This window comes from Triticum urartu, chromosome 5A (genome assembly GCF_056163025.1).
Source record: "Triticum urartu cultivar PI428250 chromosome 5A, HENAU_Tu73, whole genome shotgun sequence".
NCBI classification, from domain to species: domain Eukaryota; kingdom Viridiplantae; phylum Streptophyta; class Magnoliopsida; order Poales; family Poaceae; genus Triticum; species Triticum urartu.
In genome coordinates this window covers 634,093,880-634,111,679 of record NC_141877.1, presented here as the reverse complement: position 1 = coordinate 634,111,679, position 17,800 = coordinate 634,093,880, and the positions used below count along the sequence as shown (strand labels likewise).

General features: G+C 46.1%; 2 protein-coding genes and 1 non-coding gene across 5 annotated transcripts; 1 reads left to right on the top strand and 2 right to left on the bottom strand.

Annotated features, from left to right (window-relative positions):
* Positions 1-3,086: 3,086 nt before the first annotated feature.
* LOC125511704 (U6 spliceosomal RNA) lies at positions 3,087-3,189 on the bottom strand. The gene has a single exon (XR_007285066.1). It is a non-coding gene; the product is annotated as a U6 spliceosomal RNA (small nuclear RNA).
* Positions 3,190-4,318: 1,129 nt separating this feature from the next.
* Positions 4,319-8,717, bottom strand: LOC125511259 (uncharacterized). 3 transcript variants are annotated; one of them, XM_087522129.1, is made up of 7 exons: positions 8,244-8,717; positions 6,038-6,259; positions 5,869-5,924; positions 5,660-5,777; positions 5,453-5,531; positions 4,992-5,105; positions 4,319-4,843 (listed from the first exon to the last, which is right to left on the bottom strand). In XM_087522129.1, exons 2-7 carry the CDS (start codon positions 6,208-6,210, stop codon positions 4,652-4,654), a joined length of 732 nt encoding a protein of 243 aa, XP_087378255.1. In that variant the 5' UTR covers positions 6,211-6,259; positions 8,244-8,717; the 3' UTR covers positions 4,319-4,651. The 3 variants fall into 3 exon arrangements, with proteins under 3 accessions (XP_087378255.1, XP_087378256.1, XP_087378257.1); XM_087522130.1 differs by having other exon boundaries at positions 5,699-5,777; positions 8,244-8,716; XM_087522131.1 differs by lacking the exons at positions 6,038-6,259; positions 8,244-8,717 and having other exon boundaries at positions 5,699-5,777; positions 5,859-5,875.
* Positions 8,718-14,168: 5,451 nt separating this feature from the next.
* LOC125511258 (GRAM domain family protein) lies at positions 14,169-15,721 on the top strand. Its single transcript, XM_048676585.2, has 2 exons — positions 14,169-14,929; positions 15,014-15,721. The coding sequence occupies exons 1-2, from the start codon at positions 14,299-14,301 to the stop codon at positions 15,514-15,516; spliced, it is 1,134 nt and encodes a 377-aa protein (XP_048532542.1). The 5' UTR covers positions 14,169-14,298; the 3' UTR covers positions 15,517-15,721.
* The last annotated feature ends 2,079 nt before the right edge of the window (positions 15,722-17,800 follow it).

The window sequence follows — 17,800 nt, the reverse complement described above, 5'->3', positions numbered from 1 at the left end:
GCGTCCCAAGAGACTCATGTGTTACAAGAAAATTACAATTGTTTGGTATGTATATGTTTAGAATATATACATAATCATTTTTTCATATTTGAGGTTTAGTGTTCATATCTTTAACGAGTTTAACAAGCTAAACGAGTCAGCTCGCGAGTTGTACGAGTCGAGCCAATCTTGGGTTTGAGCTCGTTATAGTAACGAGTCGAGTCGGGCTAGCTCGTTAACAAAACGAGCTTTAGCGAGTCGAGCCGAGCTGGCTCGACTTGTCTCGAATTCCAGCCCTAATGATTTCTATGTTTTTAAAATGAAAATATAAAGCATGGCAAATTCCTTGTACGTCTTTTTTTAATTAATATGCAAATTTGTTGTGCATCATCTTCTTTATCTGCATTTTGGTCCACAATATTTGTTTTTGTATGTTTCTTATTTTTTTAGATTTAGTATGGTCTTTTTTCCATGTAGGTATTTTCATTGGTAGGCTACCGTGGCAATTTCCAGTAGGTGTTTATAGTGCCAGTGTTTCTGCAATAAAAAAAGTTCTATCAAATGTTGCTTTTAGCGGGCCCAACAAAGAAGCGAAAGGGGCGTGTCTGGGCTGGTTCGCCGTGGAGTGGTTCTCCTTGCAAACGTTTTCGTTCGCTCGATCGAACCACTCCTAGTGAATGATTCGTTGGCCGGACGCACCAACCAGCTGACGTCCCATGTATATTTTGGTCATTTTAAAAAAAGAATTAGATCGATAATAGATGGAAAGCGGAATTTTTGGAATGAAATCACAAATAAAAATATCTCCCAAAAACCAAAGTGGAACCGTCTTTCCAGATGAAACACCATGGAAATGGAGCAATAGTTTTCATGCACCTTTTTAATACCCTACTCTAGTCCAACCCATATACGATTTTGGCCCAACTCAATCCTAGCACCCAAAAACTAATCCGTTCGGTCACATGTTCCAAAAAAAAAAGACCCTGAAGGAAAACTTGTTGGAAGGGCAGAGTGGTTCGTTTGACAACATAAGGAGGAGAGTGCTTGGATATCTCTCTGGAAGATCACCGTGCCGTAGAAAATCAAGGTTTTTCGGTGAAGGTTGGCAAGGCTCCCAGACATTCTAAAATGTAGGAGCATGTCCTTGGCCGATATTAGTTTTGACCACATAATAGTTCATAGGAATGTTTCCATGAATCAAACCTATGGTATACATGTATCGATCAAAGAGTCATCTCTATTGCAGTATTACCAAACATGTCAATTGTTGGATACACCAAACCCCACCAAGATGTGATGAATCGCTCACCACAACTCCAATACAAATGTTTCACTGGCCCACAACAGCCACCATCTACAGGTTGGCAAGGCTCCCGGACATTCTAAAAACGTAGGAGCATGTCCTTGGCCGATATTAGTTTGACCACATAATAGTTCATAGGAATGTTTCCATGAATCAAACCTATGGTATACATCTATCGATAAAAGAGTCATCTCTATTGCAGTATTACCAAACATGTCAATTGTTGGATACACCAAACCCCGCCAAGATGTGATGAGTCGCTCACCACAACTCCAATACAAATGTTTCACTAGCCCACAACAGCCACCATCTACGTTGATTCTGATGGCACCTTTCGGCAACCGAGTCCATGGATTGGTTACCGCCAATATAGCCCGAATACTTGGCGTATTTTCCCATCGCCACCCTAACAAACATCGTTGCCTTAGCTAGAACAAGTAAAAAAACTGTCATTGTTCGACGGTTTATTTATTTTCCTTGATTACTGTTGATCAACATACGTCTAAAATTAATATTGTCTTACCCAACTAAGTTCATTAACATACGCTTAAGATTAAATACTCTCTTATACCTAGCTAAGTTCATCAAGGAACGTTGAGGATTAAATACTCTCTTACCTAGCTAAGTTCATCAACGAACGTTTAAGATAATTACACTCTAACCTACCTAAGTTGGAGCATCCTAGAAGAGCTCTTAGCACAATTATGTGGTCAATTTATGGCTCGAGGAATCGTCGGACAAAGGATGAGAATGGTTTTTAGTTACATCTAGGGCAATGATGTTTGTTAGGTAGATGATGGAAATGTCTGAAGTGCAAACTTAAATTGGAAATGCAGATTCTTCCCACTATACTATCCCATGAGATTTATATTTTTGTTTCCTGATCTATAATTCAAATTTGAATTTGAATCATGATACATATAGTACATACATGCCGTATCAGGTATTTGTATGGTGAGATTTCCAGGTTGTGAATTTTAAAAGGTGTTCTTCTGCAAGCATCATGATTTTTTAAGGAATAAGTGGAGGTTGCTAGGGTCGTCTGTGCGGCTCACACGTAATAACATGGGGAAACTAGGCTTGATCATTATCGGGTTTTTTTTGTCTGGTGTCCATTTTTTGCATATGATCTTCCTTTTTGCGAAATAATTCCAGTATTACTCAACCAGGTGTACAATCACGCATGACCGCGTCCAAAATGTCCTTTGGTCCATAACAAAGCCATACCATATAGTTCGGCATGAATTCTACCAAAGTTTGCCAATGAATGATCAGAAAATCAAAGCTAGCAGCACAAAAATGATCCATACACATGCTTTTTTATATATAGTACACAAGTTTTTTCGTGAATTTCATATCATAAAGGATGCTAGGGTATTTATGAAAAAATGTAGGGTGTTTAGAAACACTTTTAGAACACCGACGACGAGTTGCATAATCGAGGTGTGAGTTAGTTTACAGAAAATGAACTACGGTTTACACTTTCCAGGACGTACATACAAACTACACCAGAGAATATTGTCACATCCAGTCTTTAGTTTTGGTTCTAATTTACGGGAACATAATGATTCAAAGGAGTTACAAGAAAATAACCAGGTGAATTGCCAAGAGGCAGACTGTATTGTATTTAGAGAAAAGTTGGAGGGCCAGTTCTCAAGTGAAGCTGCAAGAGGACTTGATACTTTCGTGGTAAAAAGCAACCAGGAGGGACCTAGTTGCAAGCGTGCGCAAAGAAACAAAGGTGCGCAAGTAAGTCTCCAGGGGCACGTCTGAGAAGAAAAAGGAGCTGCGCGCGAAATCTCAAAAAAATTTGGACCATTTCTCGATTTGTGCGTGTCATCCTTGCGCAGGGGCCATGCTAATCTTCTCTGTATCGTTCCAATTTTATCGGATGTCCCCGAAGGGACGAGTCAGCTGCGGCGAGCGGGTTTATAAGCTGGTCGAAACCACACTCGCTAGCCGAGGTGGTACTAAACATCTGTCCCAGCACCAGCCTCGCGCGGGCTGCATCCACTTACGCGGCCCAGTTTAGTAGACAGCCCAGCTATTTAAATCACACCGTCTTAAAAAAAAAAGACATTAGCAGCCGATCGATCTTGGTTTCGATCTACCGACGATGAGGGGGCCTACTCCGCCGCCGGAATCAGCAGAGATGGTCTGGGAGGTCCTGCTCAAGCTGCCGACCAGGGACGTGGCCCGCTGCTGCTGCGTCTGCCGGCTGTGGCGCAGCGTCGCCGCCGAGGCCACTTTCCGCAGCCTCCACGCCGAGGCCGTGGCCAACAACGTCTCCGCCGCGTCCGAGGCCCTGATGGTCATGGAGATCCGGGAGCACGGCAGGCCCCACGAGGCCAGCTTCTCCATCGTCTCCTCGTCGTCGACGCCCAAGCCCATGCCGCACCGCATCACCATCCCCGGCGGCTACAGCCTCTCCAACGTCTGCAACGGCCTCCTCTGCTTCGCCCTCGACCTCGCCGAGGCGCCGGCGTTCATCTCGCGGTTTTGGGTACCTTCGACTCCAGCTGCCGCCAACGCCATGGAACTGCAAGTGGAACATTATCGGGGGCTATCGACCCAGCCTGCTCTCGCCTCTTACCTTGGCCGCGCCGCCGTCGTCTTGGGACGGCGAGGAAGAAAAACGAGAGTTCCAGCATGCAATGTTCCATGCACTGCGACGACACGAATGAAAACATCACGCACGTATGCTGAGCTGTCTCAAATATGCAAGCAAAGCATCCACACCACTCTCGGGGCAGGGCAGCATGGTCGAACTCGATCACATGCATGGCACAGAGCTCCATTTGTATTCCTTCTAAACAGGTGCGTCGCTGACTTGGGAATTCAGTCGGATGATACTCCACAAAATTTCTTACATAGCACTAGTGTACAAAACACTTTATATTATGGGACTGAGGGACTTGAACACAAGTCTTGACATGGTCTTCAAAGATAAGTTTTTTTATTAACCTAATATGTTCTTTTCTTCGAAATGTCAACAGAGGAAAAATATCAACTTAAGGTAATGATCAGAAAGGAAAATGCCAACAACCAAATTGTCTTCATTCTACTAAACTACAACAGCAAATATAGAACATAAGTACAAAATATCTTTACATCTAATCACAGTATTTGTGGGAAAACAATTACGACATACAATATACATATACAACAAATACAGTTACAAACTTATACCTTAGGCCGTCTAACCCCGAGAGAGCAATATACTCTAGTAATTCTCCAATGTTCTTCGGCTCAATGTAAACCGATCCTATGCAATGTGCAGTTGAAAATGTCGACAGGTTGATGAATTGCTATCAACAGTTTGTTGACAGCTGGAGGGGCAATGCAAGAACATATAAGCTCATTATGCCGTCATTCAAGGAGTTTGTTGCATGTGCAGACGCCTAACGCTGCGGCTAGATGCCATGCCGCATGGATGTAGGGGGTCTGCGGGAAGACATCATCGGCGATGAACAGCGCACCACCCAGCAGAGACGACATCCTGTGGAGGTTATGTGCCGTCTTGAGCTCTGGTTCTGTCGATGCTCGTTTCGCAAATGAAACCTGTGGCAGAAGAGAACTCTTGTGTGTCATTTCAAGGGAAAGGCCATAGATGGGTATGTTAAGAACTGAAGAAATAAATCCTCCCTAGGATGGTCTATTATTCTGAAAAAAGTAACATGGCAGGAGAGCTTGGAAAAAAAATACTTGCCTCCATCATCCCAGTGTGAAGGGCTGTGACCATCAAGGGCTGGAATGGCAGGAGCAACGTTGATGCCGCCATTAGTAATCTTGGATGTTCATCCCGAAGCGCTCTTGTTAGGCACTGTGTGAAGAAGATCAAATACTTCATATAGAAGTTGCAGTCATGATATAACGCTAAAAAATGCAAGGCATAATCTATAAATCAGACTGACAGAAGTGCTGATGTAGCAAACATACATACAGAAAGAAGGTTATCACATTCAGATCTCGGAATATTCAAGTAGTAGTTCATTTGATTACAATTTTACAAGACACTGGGATGCTGCTGATAGCCTGATAGCTTATTAAGCAGAATGAACACATCAAGTTTGGTTACATTGAATTCACAGTTCTTCTTGCTTAATATGCATTGATGAAGGTAACATATATTCCGATGTACCCATTACCCTATAAACATATCTTACTTACCAGTGTTGTGGTGGCGATCATTGTGTAGTCTGCCCACCGCATGTATTTCCTGATTTCTCCTCGTGAAGTATGATACAAGCTAGATGCAACTCCAACTCCAATTAGTGAGTTAGCATAAAGTGCAGTATTCAAGGTCTTTCTGCAGAACTGGCACATGACCGTTAGTTGAAAAATGGCTATGCATCAAAAATGCAATAAGGAGGCAACCTTTGAAGAAGCAATCTTATTGTTCGTAGATGTACTTGCCTTGGTGTCTGCAGTCCAAGAAAGATGAAAGGAAGTGACGTGACAACATTAGCAACAGTTTCAGCTACATTTTTATCACCTGGTTCAAAACAAAATTTTATTTTTAGCAATTAAGTTACCAAAAGAGATACTATGTTGATTGTCTGAATTGCGTGATTACTTGACCATACATGAGAGACTACAGTGGATAGGCTTCAGGCATGGGGGTCTCTGTCGCCAGAGTTGCCTGCAATTACAAGACAAAGCATTAGGTGATGCACAACTATTTTATACTAGACACCATTCTAACAATTGTCTGGATGGTGCTCATAATGATGGGACCGAAAACCGAAACCTTACTTGATCTTCAAACTTCGAGTCATGCCGACACCCCCCTGCTGCTCCATAGCTGACGAATCCATAATGCTTGTTTTGATAACTTCATCATCACTGTACGGTGACCGGCCCGCAAGTTGTACCCCATAGAGGCCATCCAGACCCCCAGGAGGTCTTCGATCTGCCTGAACTCCCATTTACTTGTCCGGCGCGTACTTGTTCAACTAAGCAGAACAAATAATTTTCCTGTGGGGAAAATAGTTGCACTGAGATATTGTTTAGAGATGCAATTTTCTGACACACCATGCACCTACACCCTTTCATCTAGGCGTCAAGTTTTGTGTTGAGATCTACGCTAGCTCACTATCTGCTGGAATTTAGTCTATTTTGCTATTTTGGGCAGCCCAATAACTATTTCAGAAATTCCTAATAAATCCTAGAGGCCCACTTAGCCCATTTGTGCAAGGCAAGGGATACTACTAAAGTTTAGTCCCACATTGCTAGTTTAGTGGGAGTTGGACCTCCTTACAAGGGAGGTTCTTTCCCCACTTGTACGAGCATGAGAACAAGAGGGATATCCACGCGCGCTCCTCCTCCGCCGCCCGCCTCGCCGCGACGCGACGCGCCGCGCCGCGCCGCGCCGCGGGTTGCGGGAATGAGCCGAGCCGATATCTAAATTTTTGCCACGCACGACGGGTATACGAAAGGTCACGTGGGAGTTGGAACGTTTTCTGTAGTGGACACTGAATTCGAACGAAGCGCCTCCTGCCGCAGCCTCTTCGCGTCCTTCTCCTGTGCCTATATAAGAGAGGTCGCTCCTCTCCAGAGAGACACAACAGAAGCTCCTCTTCCTCTCGCCACAAAGTTTCGACCACTGCGCTGCTGCTACGTTCTTCCCCATCCCGTCTTGCGGCGTGCACCGCAGGTCGGGACAGTAGGCCTCCGAGACTGCACCTTTTGAGTCCTGTACGGGAGAAGGGTGATAAGGTTTTTTGGGAGCACTCAGCGCGACTACTGTCTGCTTCATCACGGACGATCCGGTCGCTGACGACTACTTCCCCGACGACGACTTCTTCCCCGACGTCCACGACCTCCTCGACGACATGGCAGGCGAGGACACCGACCCCAAATCCAGCGCTTCTGTTGCTGCTGTCCCGTACGTCTTCTTGTCTTTCCTGTTAAAGGTTCTGCCACAGTTCCTTGTTCTAGTCCTTGTCCTACACATGATAGGTTCTACTTCATATATGCTACTTGCTATACTGTCTGCTTTAGATATGATAGGATACGGTTCATATATGCAAAAGCTATTTACCTTCTCTCTGTCAGAACGCATGACTTGTTTTATCTCTACTATATTAGTCATGCTTTATCTAGTATTTCTGTTAATAAAATCATTTGGTAAATTGCTCATATTTCCAACACTATCTTCACTTCATATAAAATTCTCTCTTTTGTTCTGACCAAATAAATCAAACATATACACTTGAAGAAAACACTTGAAACTTTTCACAACAACAACACATGGGTACTACAATGTGTAGAATATTTTTTGGTGTGCCACAAATAATTAAAATGATAAGGCTGATCTTATACTATCATTTTAGGTAGAAGGTTATTCGTGATCCACTCCACCTTCAACATGACCCCTTTCGGCGTGAAAAAAATGGAATTATGGTTATCCTGTTCTAGTATGTCAAGTATCAGATTATTATCAAAGTGCTATCAGGTGCCAATACTAAAATGTCTTGTGGCCACTTACATGTTTTTTTAGCAAACAATGACCACCATATGTTGTTTATGTAACTACCAGATTAGCTGAGTGACATTACCAGGCCAGTCTGTTAGGATTTACCATATTGTTGCTGCTATCAGACTGTAGAAGATAACTACTCCCTCCGTTAGTACAAAGTTGGGTTATCTATTTTGGAACGGAGGGAGTAGATATTACCTGATTGTTCCTTAGCAGTCAGCCAGTCACCATGTTTTTGCAACCAGCAGATTATGTAGGTGATATTACCAGGTTGTCTAACTAGCAGTTATCATCCAGTCTGGATATCTAAGCAGATGAAAAAGGCAACACAATTCCATACCCTCTAATGGCACCGGTAAGAGAAATGAAATAAAATCCGTACACACCACACCATGGAAGCTAACCGAGTTTGCAGGCATGGACATAAAAAAAACTACTTGGTGGCGTATGGCAACAGGGGCAGCGAGGTGGCATGTTTACCTCCGAGAGGGCTGTGCCGGCTGTGGCCTTGCACTGCCGCTGGGGTAGAGCTCCTCCCAGGGGGGGTGGGGCGTGGCAGGGCGAGCCGACGCTGCCTCCTGCAGCTCACGCGCCTGCTCAGCGCGCGAACCGCCGCCTCTCCCCTCTCAGATCCAAGGAGAGCTGCGCTTATTCGCCCGGATCTGGTTAAGGAACGGGGCCGGCGGCAGCTCTGCTCTGCTCTGCTCAGGTCAGGTCGGCCAAGGTGAAGGTTCAAGAAGCAAGCAGGATGTGTGTGAGAGGGAGGGAGAGAGAGACGCGTCCCCGTCACCGGTTTGGTGGAGCGCCGAGGTGGCGGAGGTTTGGGTGGAGGAGAGGGCGCGGGAGAAAGGAGGCCGACAGACACACGGGAGCGCTGGCAGGCGGTGTCCGGACGCGGGCGGCGGGGTCGGCGTGCGCGGTGGACCTTGGAGGCCGACGGGAGGGAGGGAGAGAGGGGAGTACGGCGCAGCTTCATCGGGACCCGGCGCTTCGTGGGACCCGCTGTCAGTCTCACAAGAGACGCGGGCCCGGTAACTTGGATCAGATGCGTGGTGCTCACCAGCCAAAAGTTTGGCTGCCCCACCAAATTTTGGTCATCCTTTCATCTCGCAGATTTTTTTTAAATGATCAAATCAGGTCGAGTGATTCGCTCGCAACAAATTGGCAAGCCAACTCTGGCCGACATTAGAGGTAGGCCCACTCTAGTCATCAACCAAACACACCCAAACTCAATCGAGCTAGCTCAAAAAACATCTCAGTTTGGAAAACTGGATGACGTACATTTCGGGTATGTTCGGTTTGTAACCAATGTGTACCTTACCATTTTAGTTTATTTATTTTAGTCATGACCAAAACTTTGGTCTTGGTTTGAATGGTTGCCCTTTTTTTTGGCCATACAAACGGCTATTACTCCTTCTGTTCTGAATTACTTGTCACAGGTATGCATGTATCTAGATGTATTTTAGTTCTAGATACATCCATTTCTGCAACGAGTAACTTGAAACGGAGGGAGTAGGTTCTAATAGTCCTATGAATTAAAGAACTCGCGTAGAGAAAAAAAAACCTAAGGATTAGAATCCTCCAACCTTTAGAAATCCTTTGAATCAAAGAAACCCTAATTCATTTTTTACATGAAGTTGGCCAACTCATGGACACACAAATTTTGCACTAATGTTGTGTGGAGCCATGGAACCATCAAGAAAAGTTTACAAGACCTACAATTGCTAATTAAACCTAGTGCAGACTAACACCATAGGGAATAAAATATCTGGTCTGCCTTGGACAATGCGAATGACGTCTCCCATGCAGCACTACTGTCTGTCGGGGGTATGATTTTTGGTGCATGCGATGATTATAATTGCTGGATATCCAAAAAATGTAGCATAGAAAATGTTTTAACTTTCTTACTCATGAAATGACGCATCAGGGTATAATAGATGAGCAATATTTTTATGGAACTGAAAATGGGTCATACATTCTGCATGGAATCTTTTTTCCTTGTAAAACTATCATACACCTAGGTTTACATGGTTTGTACAAGAATATGTTACGTTAAGAATTACTTGTATACAGAAAAGTACTAGTATACATCCATATGTATGTCTCTACTTTTTCAGAAAATTTTAAACCTAAAAATCAATCTTTTAAAGAATTAAAACGATGCTTGAGCCCGTATACAAAGGAGTGAACGCCGTGAAAAAGAACAGACTTCACCAAATTGAGAGCATACTTTACATTGATCACAATTAGTTGAATTCACATTCTGCAATAAACAAATGTGTCATGGCCGGGGGAAAATATGCTAGATAAGATGAACAGCCGACAGGCCTGGGCAAAATAATTTTCTTCTTGTGCTACGTAACATAGGGAGGTGTGCATGTCCATCTTGTAAAAAAAGTCAGACCCGTGCAGGCCTACGAGCAACCAGCCACAGATAATGATTAAGGTGGATAGGATCTGCCACATCATAGGCTTGGACTAATTTATCTTTTTAAGTTGTAAAACGATTTTTTTTTGGGGTTGGTTAGGTTTTTTGGTTGTGTGCATCGAGTTATGCAGAGGCCGGGCATTTTTTAGATGCGATTGTATCATCTCAATATATCAATTCAATGAAATGTCATTTATCGTAAAACTAGATCATTGAGATTTAAATGCTAATCAGACCCGAATCCACATGGGACCTGTGATATATCTAACGGCACTGAGTGTAGGTGCGGCTGAGCCATGGTCCCAAACTTCGTCTCTCCAAGTTTTGTTGAGTAACCTTAGGCTCAAAGCGAATATGTCGTTCGTTTTGCGGGAGCGACATGAGCTGCATTTAAAGAGACTAGTGTGGCAGGCACTACAGTGTAGAGACTAGTGAGTCCCTTGCTCAATGGACTAGGGTCGGGAGAATTGGACGGGGAAAGGCGGCAAATTGGACATAGGAGGCATCTTATGAAGACAACATGTCGCTCATGGAGCTCTCCTCTCCCCCTACATTCACGACGCCTCATCACCATCGATTGGAGGAGAGGTTATCACCCTTGACGTCGCCCCCGACGATCAATAGGGAGGCATTATGCGCCACACATCCAGGCTGGTGGACCACCGTTATTGTGGTCAACCATTTATGAAGAGGGGTTGCGGGTTTGACCCACAAAGAGGGTGGTGTGGAGGAGGGACGCGGGAGGGAGGAGGCACAAAAGGCATGTCAGTTAGAGAAGAAGACGTCGTTGAAGAACGAGCAATGCAGGGCATCTACACTGGCGCAAGGTTGGACAAGAGGACTCGATAGGGAAAGAGGCACTTTACTCTTTTTTTTTCTCAATGACTTGAGAGTTACCATTCACTGTGTTGCAGGCCTAGATTTCGGCGAGGCCTGACGGACGAGAGAAAATAGACCCATCCAAAGTAAAGAAAATGGTCCACTACATTGATCCAATCTGAAAATGTATCCCGTTAGGAGTGAGTACATGAGAACTTAAAATTGTAATGAGAAGACACCAAAACCATTGACCATTAGCCTTTCGTGAGACATGGTGGTATTTTCTTATTCATTGAGCAGCAGACGTGCCACGATGCCAGAATTTTCCGACACCATGGTCGCATCGCCGAATATGAAGTCGATTGTGCCTTGTATCCAACACTCGTGATCGAGATGCTTGTGATGCATAATTTCAAGGGGTTGCAGACAAAATATAAAGATCTGAGGGGAGCAAACACAAAAAATATTCCCCATCCAAGAATATTTCTTTCTCAAATTTTTTTCAAAGTTGTTGTCTATGTGTGGATGAGGGAGGAGGGGGGCAATGGCCCCCTTCATTGCACATAAGCTCCCTTGGTGTTCTTGATGGTCACATTGTGGGTGATGAAACCTTGCCCTAGACAGTGGAGGAGGTAGGATCATTGAAATTCTGATGTTGGGAAGGGTCGGCTTAAGGGAAATTTAAAAAATAATTATTGTTCACATGCATAGTAAACACAAGAGTAACACATGGTTCAGGCACACAAGTTACATTATACATGCACGTAGACATGTATTGTTGGGTGCGACTATAGTTCGACTAAGATTTACTAAGTCTCAATCGACTGAGGTCGTCCTGATAACTGATCGGATATAGCTATGTCAATTACATAAATCTTTAGGGGTTTTCCCGCAAAGCTGGTATTTGATTTGTTCTTCATACGCTGGTTCTTTTGTCCATTGTGTGTGTTGGTATTTAAACTGCACCATAAGATAGACCCAGTACACGGATGAGGTCTTTTGGGCTGGGCTTTTTTTTTTGAAGGGATGCCATCATGGCTCACTTTATTAATTTGGCAATAAGGTTACATGGTTCACTAACACATTACCCAGGAAGTCTTGGGATTCATCGATCCAATTACAAGTCTTATTATTTTCATAAGCAAATTTAGCTAAACTATAAGCTACTGCATTCGCTTTCCGGTTACAATGCAAAAGGTGTATTAAACCTATCAAGCCAGCCATGATGAAGCATTCTGCATAAACAGCTGAAGCGGGTCTTTTGGGCTGGGCTTACCACTATATATGTGCTTGTTCTGTCATTTTTTGGTTGGGATCTTCTCACCTAGAGCTCCTTTTTGATTAATTTTATTGAAAAAAAACTATGTCTTATCTCGTTGATGCTTTTTCAGAATCTAGTACAAACGCATACGATTGTGTAAACATGCATGCCTTTTTTCATTTTTAGAAACAAAAACTAAATCGAGTCTTAATCTTGTTGCCCTTTCTAAAAATACTCTCTCTATACACAAGTGTAAGACGTTTTTCTCGTCTAATGCAGCTTAATTTAAACTGAAAACACTCTACATTCATTTAGAGTAGATACGTGTAAATTTCTGCAACAAGTAATTTGAAATGGAAGAAGTACGTACTATCTCTATCTCCATCCTATAATATAAGACATTTTTACAAACTAAAATATTTCAAAAACACTAACACCCATATGTGTGGGCGTCTGGCAACTTGTCCACACGCTTGGATTCTCGTCCAACCAATTCTGCACGAATCTTGACGCGTTCTAGCAGTTTTTGTGTGCCACGTAGGACTAAACTGGTGTTTGGACATTCATCCAGTCGCCCACACGTCTTTTTCACCACACGGGGGCTGATGTGTGGGTGTTTAACAATTCGCTCACACATCAGTTTTCACGCACGCAGAGGGGCTAGTGTGTGGGCGTTTATCACTTCGCCACACGCCCATCTCCTCGCCCACACCCAAAGCTGACAGTTGCCATGTGTTTCTGCAGGGTACATGGCAACTGCCCTAGCTTTGCTGGTAAGCAGATGACAACTCTCAATTTATCCGAGTTGCCATGTGTTTTTGCATGGTACATGACAACTGCCCTAGCGTGCACGTAAGCAGATGGCAACTCTTTCTCTTTACATGGCAATTGCCCTAGCGTGCTTATAAGCACACGGCAACTCTCTCTTTTACCCGAACATGTCTTTTTGCCATGTCTTTTTGTAGTGCTACACAACAACTGCCTAGTGTTAGTGGGTGGCAACTCTTAAAGTTTTGAAATCATGACAACTGCAGTAGACCAGACCATACATGACAACTGCAGTTGAGCAACCATGGCAACTGTAGTTGTCTGACATGGCAACTACAGTTAAACGAACATGAACGAGGGTCTGGACCATGGCAACCGCGGGACGCGTGATGACTGTCATGCGGGGCGTGCGGGACCACGACGTACGAGGCCTGACGTACGGGGCGTGTGGGCGTTATCTATTTCGCCCACACTCACGCGTGTGAGAGAGATCGAGAGGGAAAAAAAGATGTGTGAGCATTACTTGTTTAGCCCACACGTAGGTGTGTGCATTGTTCCTCTTATACACCACATAAAATATGTGGGCAAATCTTCTAACGCCCACACGTGTGACACTTATCGGCGTCTAAATATTTTTACGGGACAGAGGTAGCCCAATGCATAGAGTCATTGCTAGTGACATACCACCAGAGGGCGGCTCGCTGTCGCTAGTCGGCCGCTGTCGACGCAGGGGCAGACTTCCCTTTTTTAGAAGAGGGGAAGACAAAACAAATTTCAAAAAGGCACATTCTTTTAAATAGAAAATCGAAAAGTTGACGGCCCAAGCCAACTCAGCAACGGTGCACACCTGTCGTGCTTCGCCCGATCCAATATCCATGTCACGAGGTGTTTTGAATGTTCCAAGATAATACTCCTTCTTGGCTCTGAAGAAGCGGCGCGAGGATACGTACACGTTGTCGCCGCGGCTAAGCCTCCGTCCTCCACGTACTTCCCTCTTCCAGAAGGCTACGGCCTACCATGCCCAAGCTGGAAGGTCCTTGCTCATGAAGCAGACGCAGCTTCGTGGCGCCTCTCTTCTCCCCGGCCGACATGCCACCGCCCGGCCTATAAAACCCACACCCTCCCTTATCCACCTCAACATCAAAATCAATCGTCTCCCACTTTCGGTGCCAAACCCAACCACCTCCATCATCTCCCTGCACCCCCGAGCCCACGCTTCCCCTGTCCCGCAGCACCAGTACCAGCACCACCGGCTAGCCATGGACGGCAAGGACTACACCACACCGCCCACCGCTTCCGCGCCACAGGCCGAGGCCGGGGCGCCGCCGCACTCCTACCCCCCGACGCAGCACGCCATGGACGGCAAGGACGCCACCGCGCCGCAGCCGGGACCGCAGGTCTCCTATCCCTCGATGGAACACGCCATCGACGGTCTGGACGCCACCGCGCCACAGCCGGGAGCGCCGCCGCATCCGTCTTCCCCCCTGACGCAGCAGGCCATGGAGATGGAGGGCAAGTACGCCGCCCCACAACCGGGCTTGGGAGCGCCGCCGCCTTCGTCCTCCCCCCTGGCGCAGCAGGCCACGGAAGGCAAGGACGCTGCCCCGACACCGCCCGCTGAGTCGGCGAGGTGGGGCACGCGGCAGATGGGCCCGCCGGCGGCGCCGGGGGCGCACCCCGAGAACCAGCAGGCAGCGCAGTGGACGGCCTCGCGCGGCGACCAGGAGCTGCCGCCGTACGTCATCATGGGGGGACCGGAGCCGGCGGCGGCGGCGTCGGCGCGGCGGACGGACAAGGAGACCAAGGACAGCCCCATGGAGCACATCCTCGACTTCTTCAACGTCTGGAGCCGCAAGGCCGAGGAGCTCTCCTCCAACATCTGGCTCAACCGTAAGCACAAACCCATCCAACCTTCATCACGATGATACTTTGCTTCTGCTCTGCTCACACCGACCGTTTTCTTCTTTGTTGCAGTCAAGACGGCGCCGTCCATGTCGGACGCGGCGATGGGGAAGCTGAGCCTGGGCGCCAAGGCCATCACGGGGGGCGGCTTCGAGAAGCTGTACAAGCAGACCTTCGCCTCCGGCCCCGACGAGCACGTAAAGAAGACGTTCGCCTGCTACCTGTCCACGGCCACGGGCCCCGTCGCCGGCACGCTCTACCTCACCAACATGAACGTGGCCTTCTGCAGCGACCGCCCGCTCTCCTTCACCGCGCCGTCGGGCCAGACCGCCTGGAGCTACTACAAGATCATGATCCCGCTGGCCAAGCTCGCCGCCGTCGAGCCCGTCACGGCCAAGGAGAGCCCGCCGGAGAAGTACATCCACATCGTCACCGTCGACTCGCACGACTTCTGGTTCATGGGCTTCGTCAGCTACGACAAGGCCGTGCACCACCTGGGCGGGGCCGTCTCCTCGTCGCAGCACCACGGCGCCGCTCCCGCCGCGGCGCCGGCGCCGGCACCCACCTACGAGTGATTGGCTGATTGCCGCCGTGTTCCATGTTCGTGGCTCTCTGCTTTTCATTGCCGTGTGTGTGCGCTCTGTTTTTCGGGCGGATCTGTTTAGTGAGTGCTCTGGTGTGTAGTGGATTTTCGTGTGGTTATGTGCTGTTGTCTATACGCTTGTGTTCTTCGGAGTTGGACAATGTATTTGAAATTTGAGCATGTTTGCTAGTTATCCATTCTATGCTGTCAGGTTTCTAACATGACACGTGTGATTGATATCCAAAGTTACTTATGGCTTGCCCTAGCCACCACCCGCCGTCTCCCCCTCCCGGTGACGTCGGAGGCGGCCTCGGGAAGTCTTGGAGGTCTGTTGTGATAGACCCTCTAAGATCACCTAGGCTAGATTAGGTCGGTAGCAATCTCTATTCATTGAGCTGTCTATGCATCCGAGAGAGAGAGAAACATGGAGAGATGGGGACGAAGAGGAGTACCTTCTCCTTGGCTCGATGAACCCGTGGTGCCGGACATGGTGGAGGGCAATGGTGATGGCAGGGTGTGGTCGAGGCGGCGGCGGCGGAGCTTCCCGTCACTATCTAGGTAGGTGTGTCGGTGGGGTGTACGGCTCACGACAAACCTCGTGTTGCGTGCCGTCGGCCCCACCTCTTTAACCAGCGCAGGTGACAGGGGCCGTCAACCATAGTGGGTTGGATGCCCGCGATCAGGGCGTGGATTAGCGCAGGTGACAGGGGCCGTCAACCATAGTGGGTTGGATGCCCGCGATCAGGGTGTGAATTAAGGGTCTGGTGGGCCGCCGTCAACCATAGTGGTTGGATGCCCGTGATCAGGGCGTGGATTAAGGGTCCGGTGGGCCGTTGGGCTCATACGGAAGGAGATCAACCTAACATTTTTCTTTTTGATCTCAATTTTTATTTTTAACCATATACTTTGTACTTTACTCATTTCATCACATATCAATACATAAAAGCATGTTTTATCGTCACAGCTCAATAGCCGATAGAATCAGACAATCACAACATACCTCTCTGTTTTGAAACAAATACTGTTTCTTTTGGGCCTCTCATGATCTAGGAATCATAGCCTTTCTCTTAAACCCATGCTGGCTAAGTGTTCCTTGAACACATTGGGTGGTAAGCCTTTCGTAAGCGGATCCGTAAGCATATTCTTTGTCCATATATGCTCGAGACTTATAGCGTGATTCTGGATTTTATCTTTCACAACATAATACTTTATTTTTATTGTTTTGGCAGCGTTACTCGACTTGTTGTTGTAAGCATAGAATACTGCGGGCTGATTGTCACAGCACATCTTTAGTGGTTTGTCAATACAATCTACCACTTTCAAGTCATGTATAAATTTCTTTAACCATATTATCTGCCCCGTGGCCTCATAACATGCCATAAATTCTACATACATCATGAACGATGCAACTTTTGATTGTTTGGAGCTTCTCCACAAAAAAGCCCCTCCAGCGAGAGTGAACACGTATGCAGACATGGATTTTCTATCATTTTTGTCTCCCGTAAAATCTGCGTCTGAATACCCTCTTATCTATAGGGAATCAGATATCCTGGATGTTAGCATGTGGTCCTTCGTGCCTTGCGCATAACGCAATGTTTTCTTTACCATCTTCTAGTGCTCTGTGCATGGATTCTCTTGATATCGACCGATTACCCCGGTGATAAAAGCTAAGTCAGGGCGAGTGCACACTTGTGCATACTATAAACTTCCAATAGCCGAAGCATATGGTATTGTTTTCATTTGATCGATCTCGTACTGATTCTTGGGACATTGGAATTTCCCAAAACCGCCGCCTTGACTATTGGTGTAGGTGTGGCTTTACTCGCATGTATATTATACTTTTTGAGAACCTTTTCTAAATATGCCTTCTACGATAGTCATAAAACAACATTTTACCTATCTCGATGAATTTCTATGCCCAAACATATGATGCTTCACCAAGATCTTTTATATCAAAATTTGAGGATAAGAACTTCTTTATTTCTCGTAGCAGACTAACTTCACTGTTAGCAAGCAAGATATCATCCACATACAAGATTAGGAAAATATATTTCTCATTTTTAAACTTTGCATAAATACAGTTATCCTCAACATTCTCTTTAAATCCAAATCTTTTAATTGTCTCATTAAACTTTAGATACCACTGTCTAGAGGCTTGCCTTAATCCATAAATGGATTTCTTCAGGCGGCATCCCATATCTTCCTTGCCTTCCATGATAAAACCCTTGGGTTGTTTCATGTAAACATTTTATTTTAAATCCCAGTTTAGAAATACC

Coding starts and splice junctions, on each gene's coding strand:
- LOC125511259 (XM_087522129.1), bottom strand. CDS start 6,210: ATGGGAGTTCAGGCAGATCGAAGACCTCCTGGGGGTCTGGATGGCCTC. Junction 5,925..6,037: donor ACTCGAAGTTTGAAGATCAA/GTAAGGTTTCGG, acceptor TTGTAATTGCAG/GCAACTCTGGCGACAGAGAC. Junction 5,778..5,868: donor TATCCACTGTAGTCTCTCAT/GTATGGTCAAGT, acceptor GTTTTGAACCAG/GTGATAAAAATGTAGCTGAA.
- LOC125511258 (XM_048676585.2), top strand. CDS start 14,299: ATGGACGGCAAGGACTACACCACACCGCCCACCGCTTCCGCGCCACAG. Junction 14,930..15,013: donor CTCCAACATCTGGCTCAACC/GTAAGCACAAAC, acceptor TCTTTGTTGCAG/TCAAGACGGCGCCGTCCATG.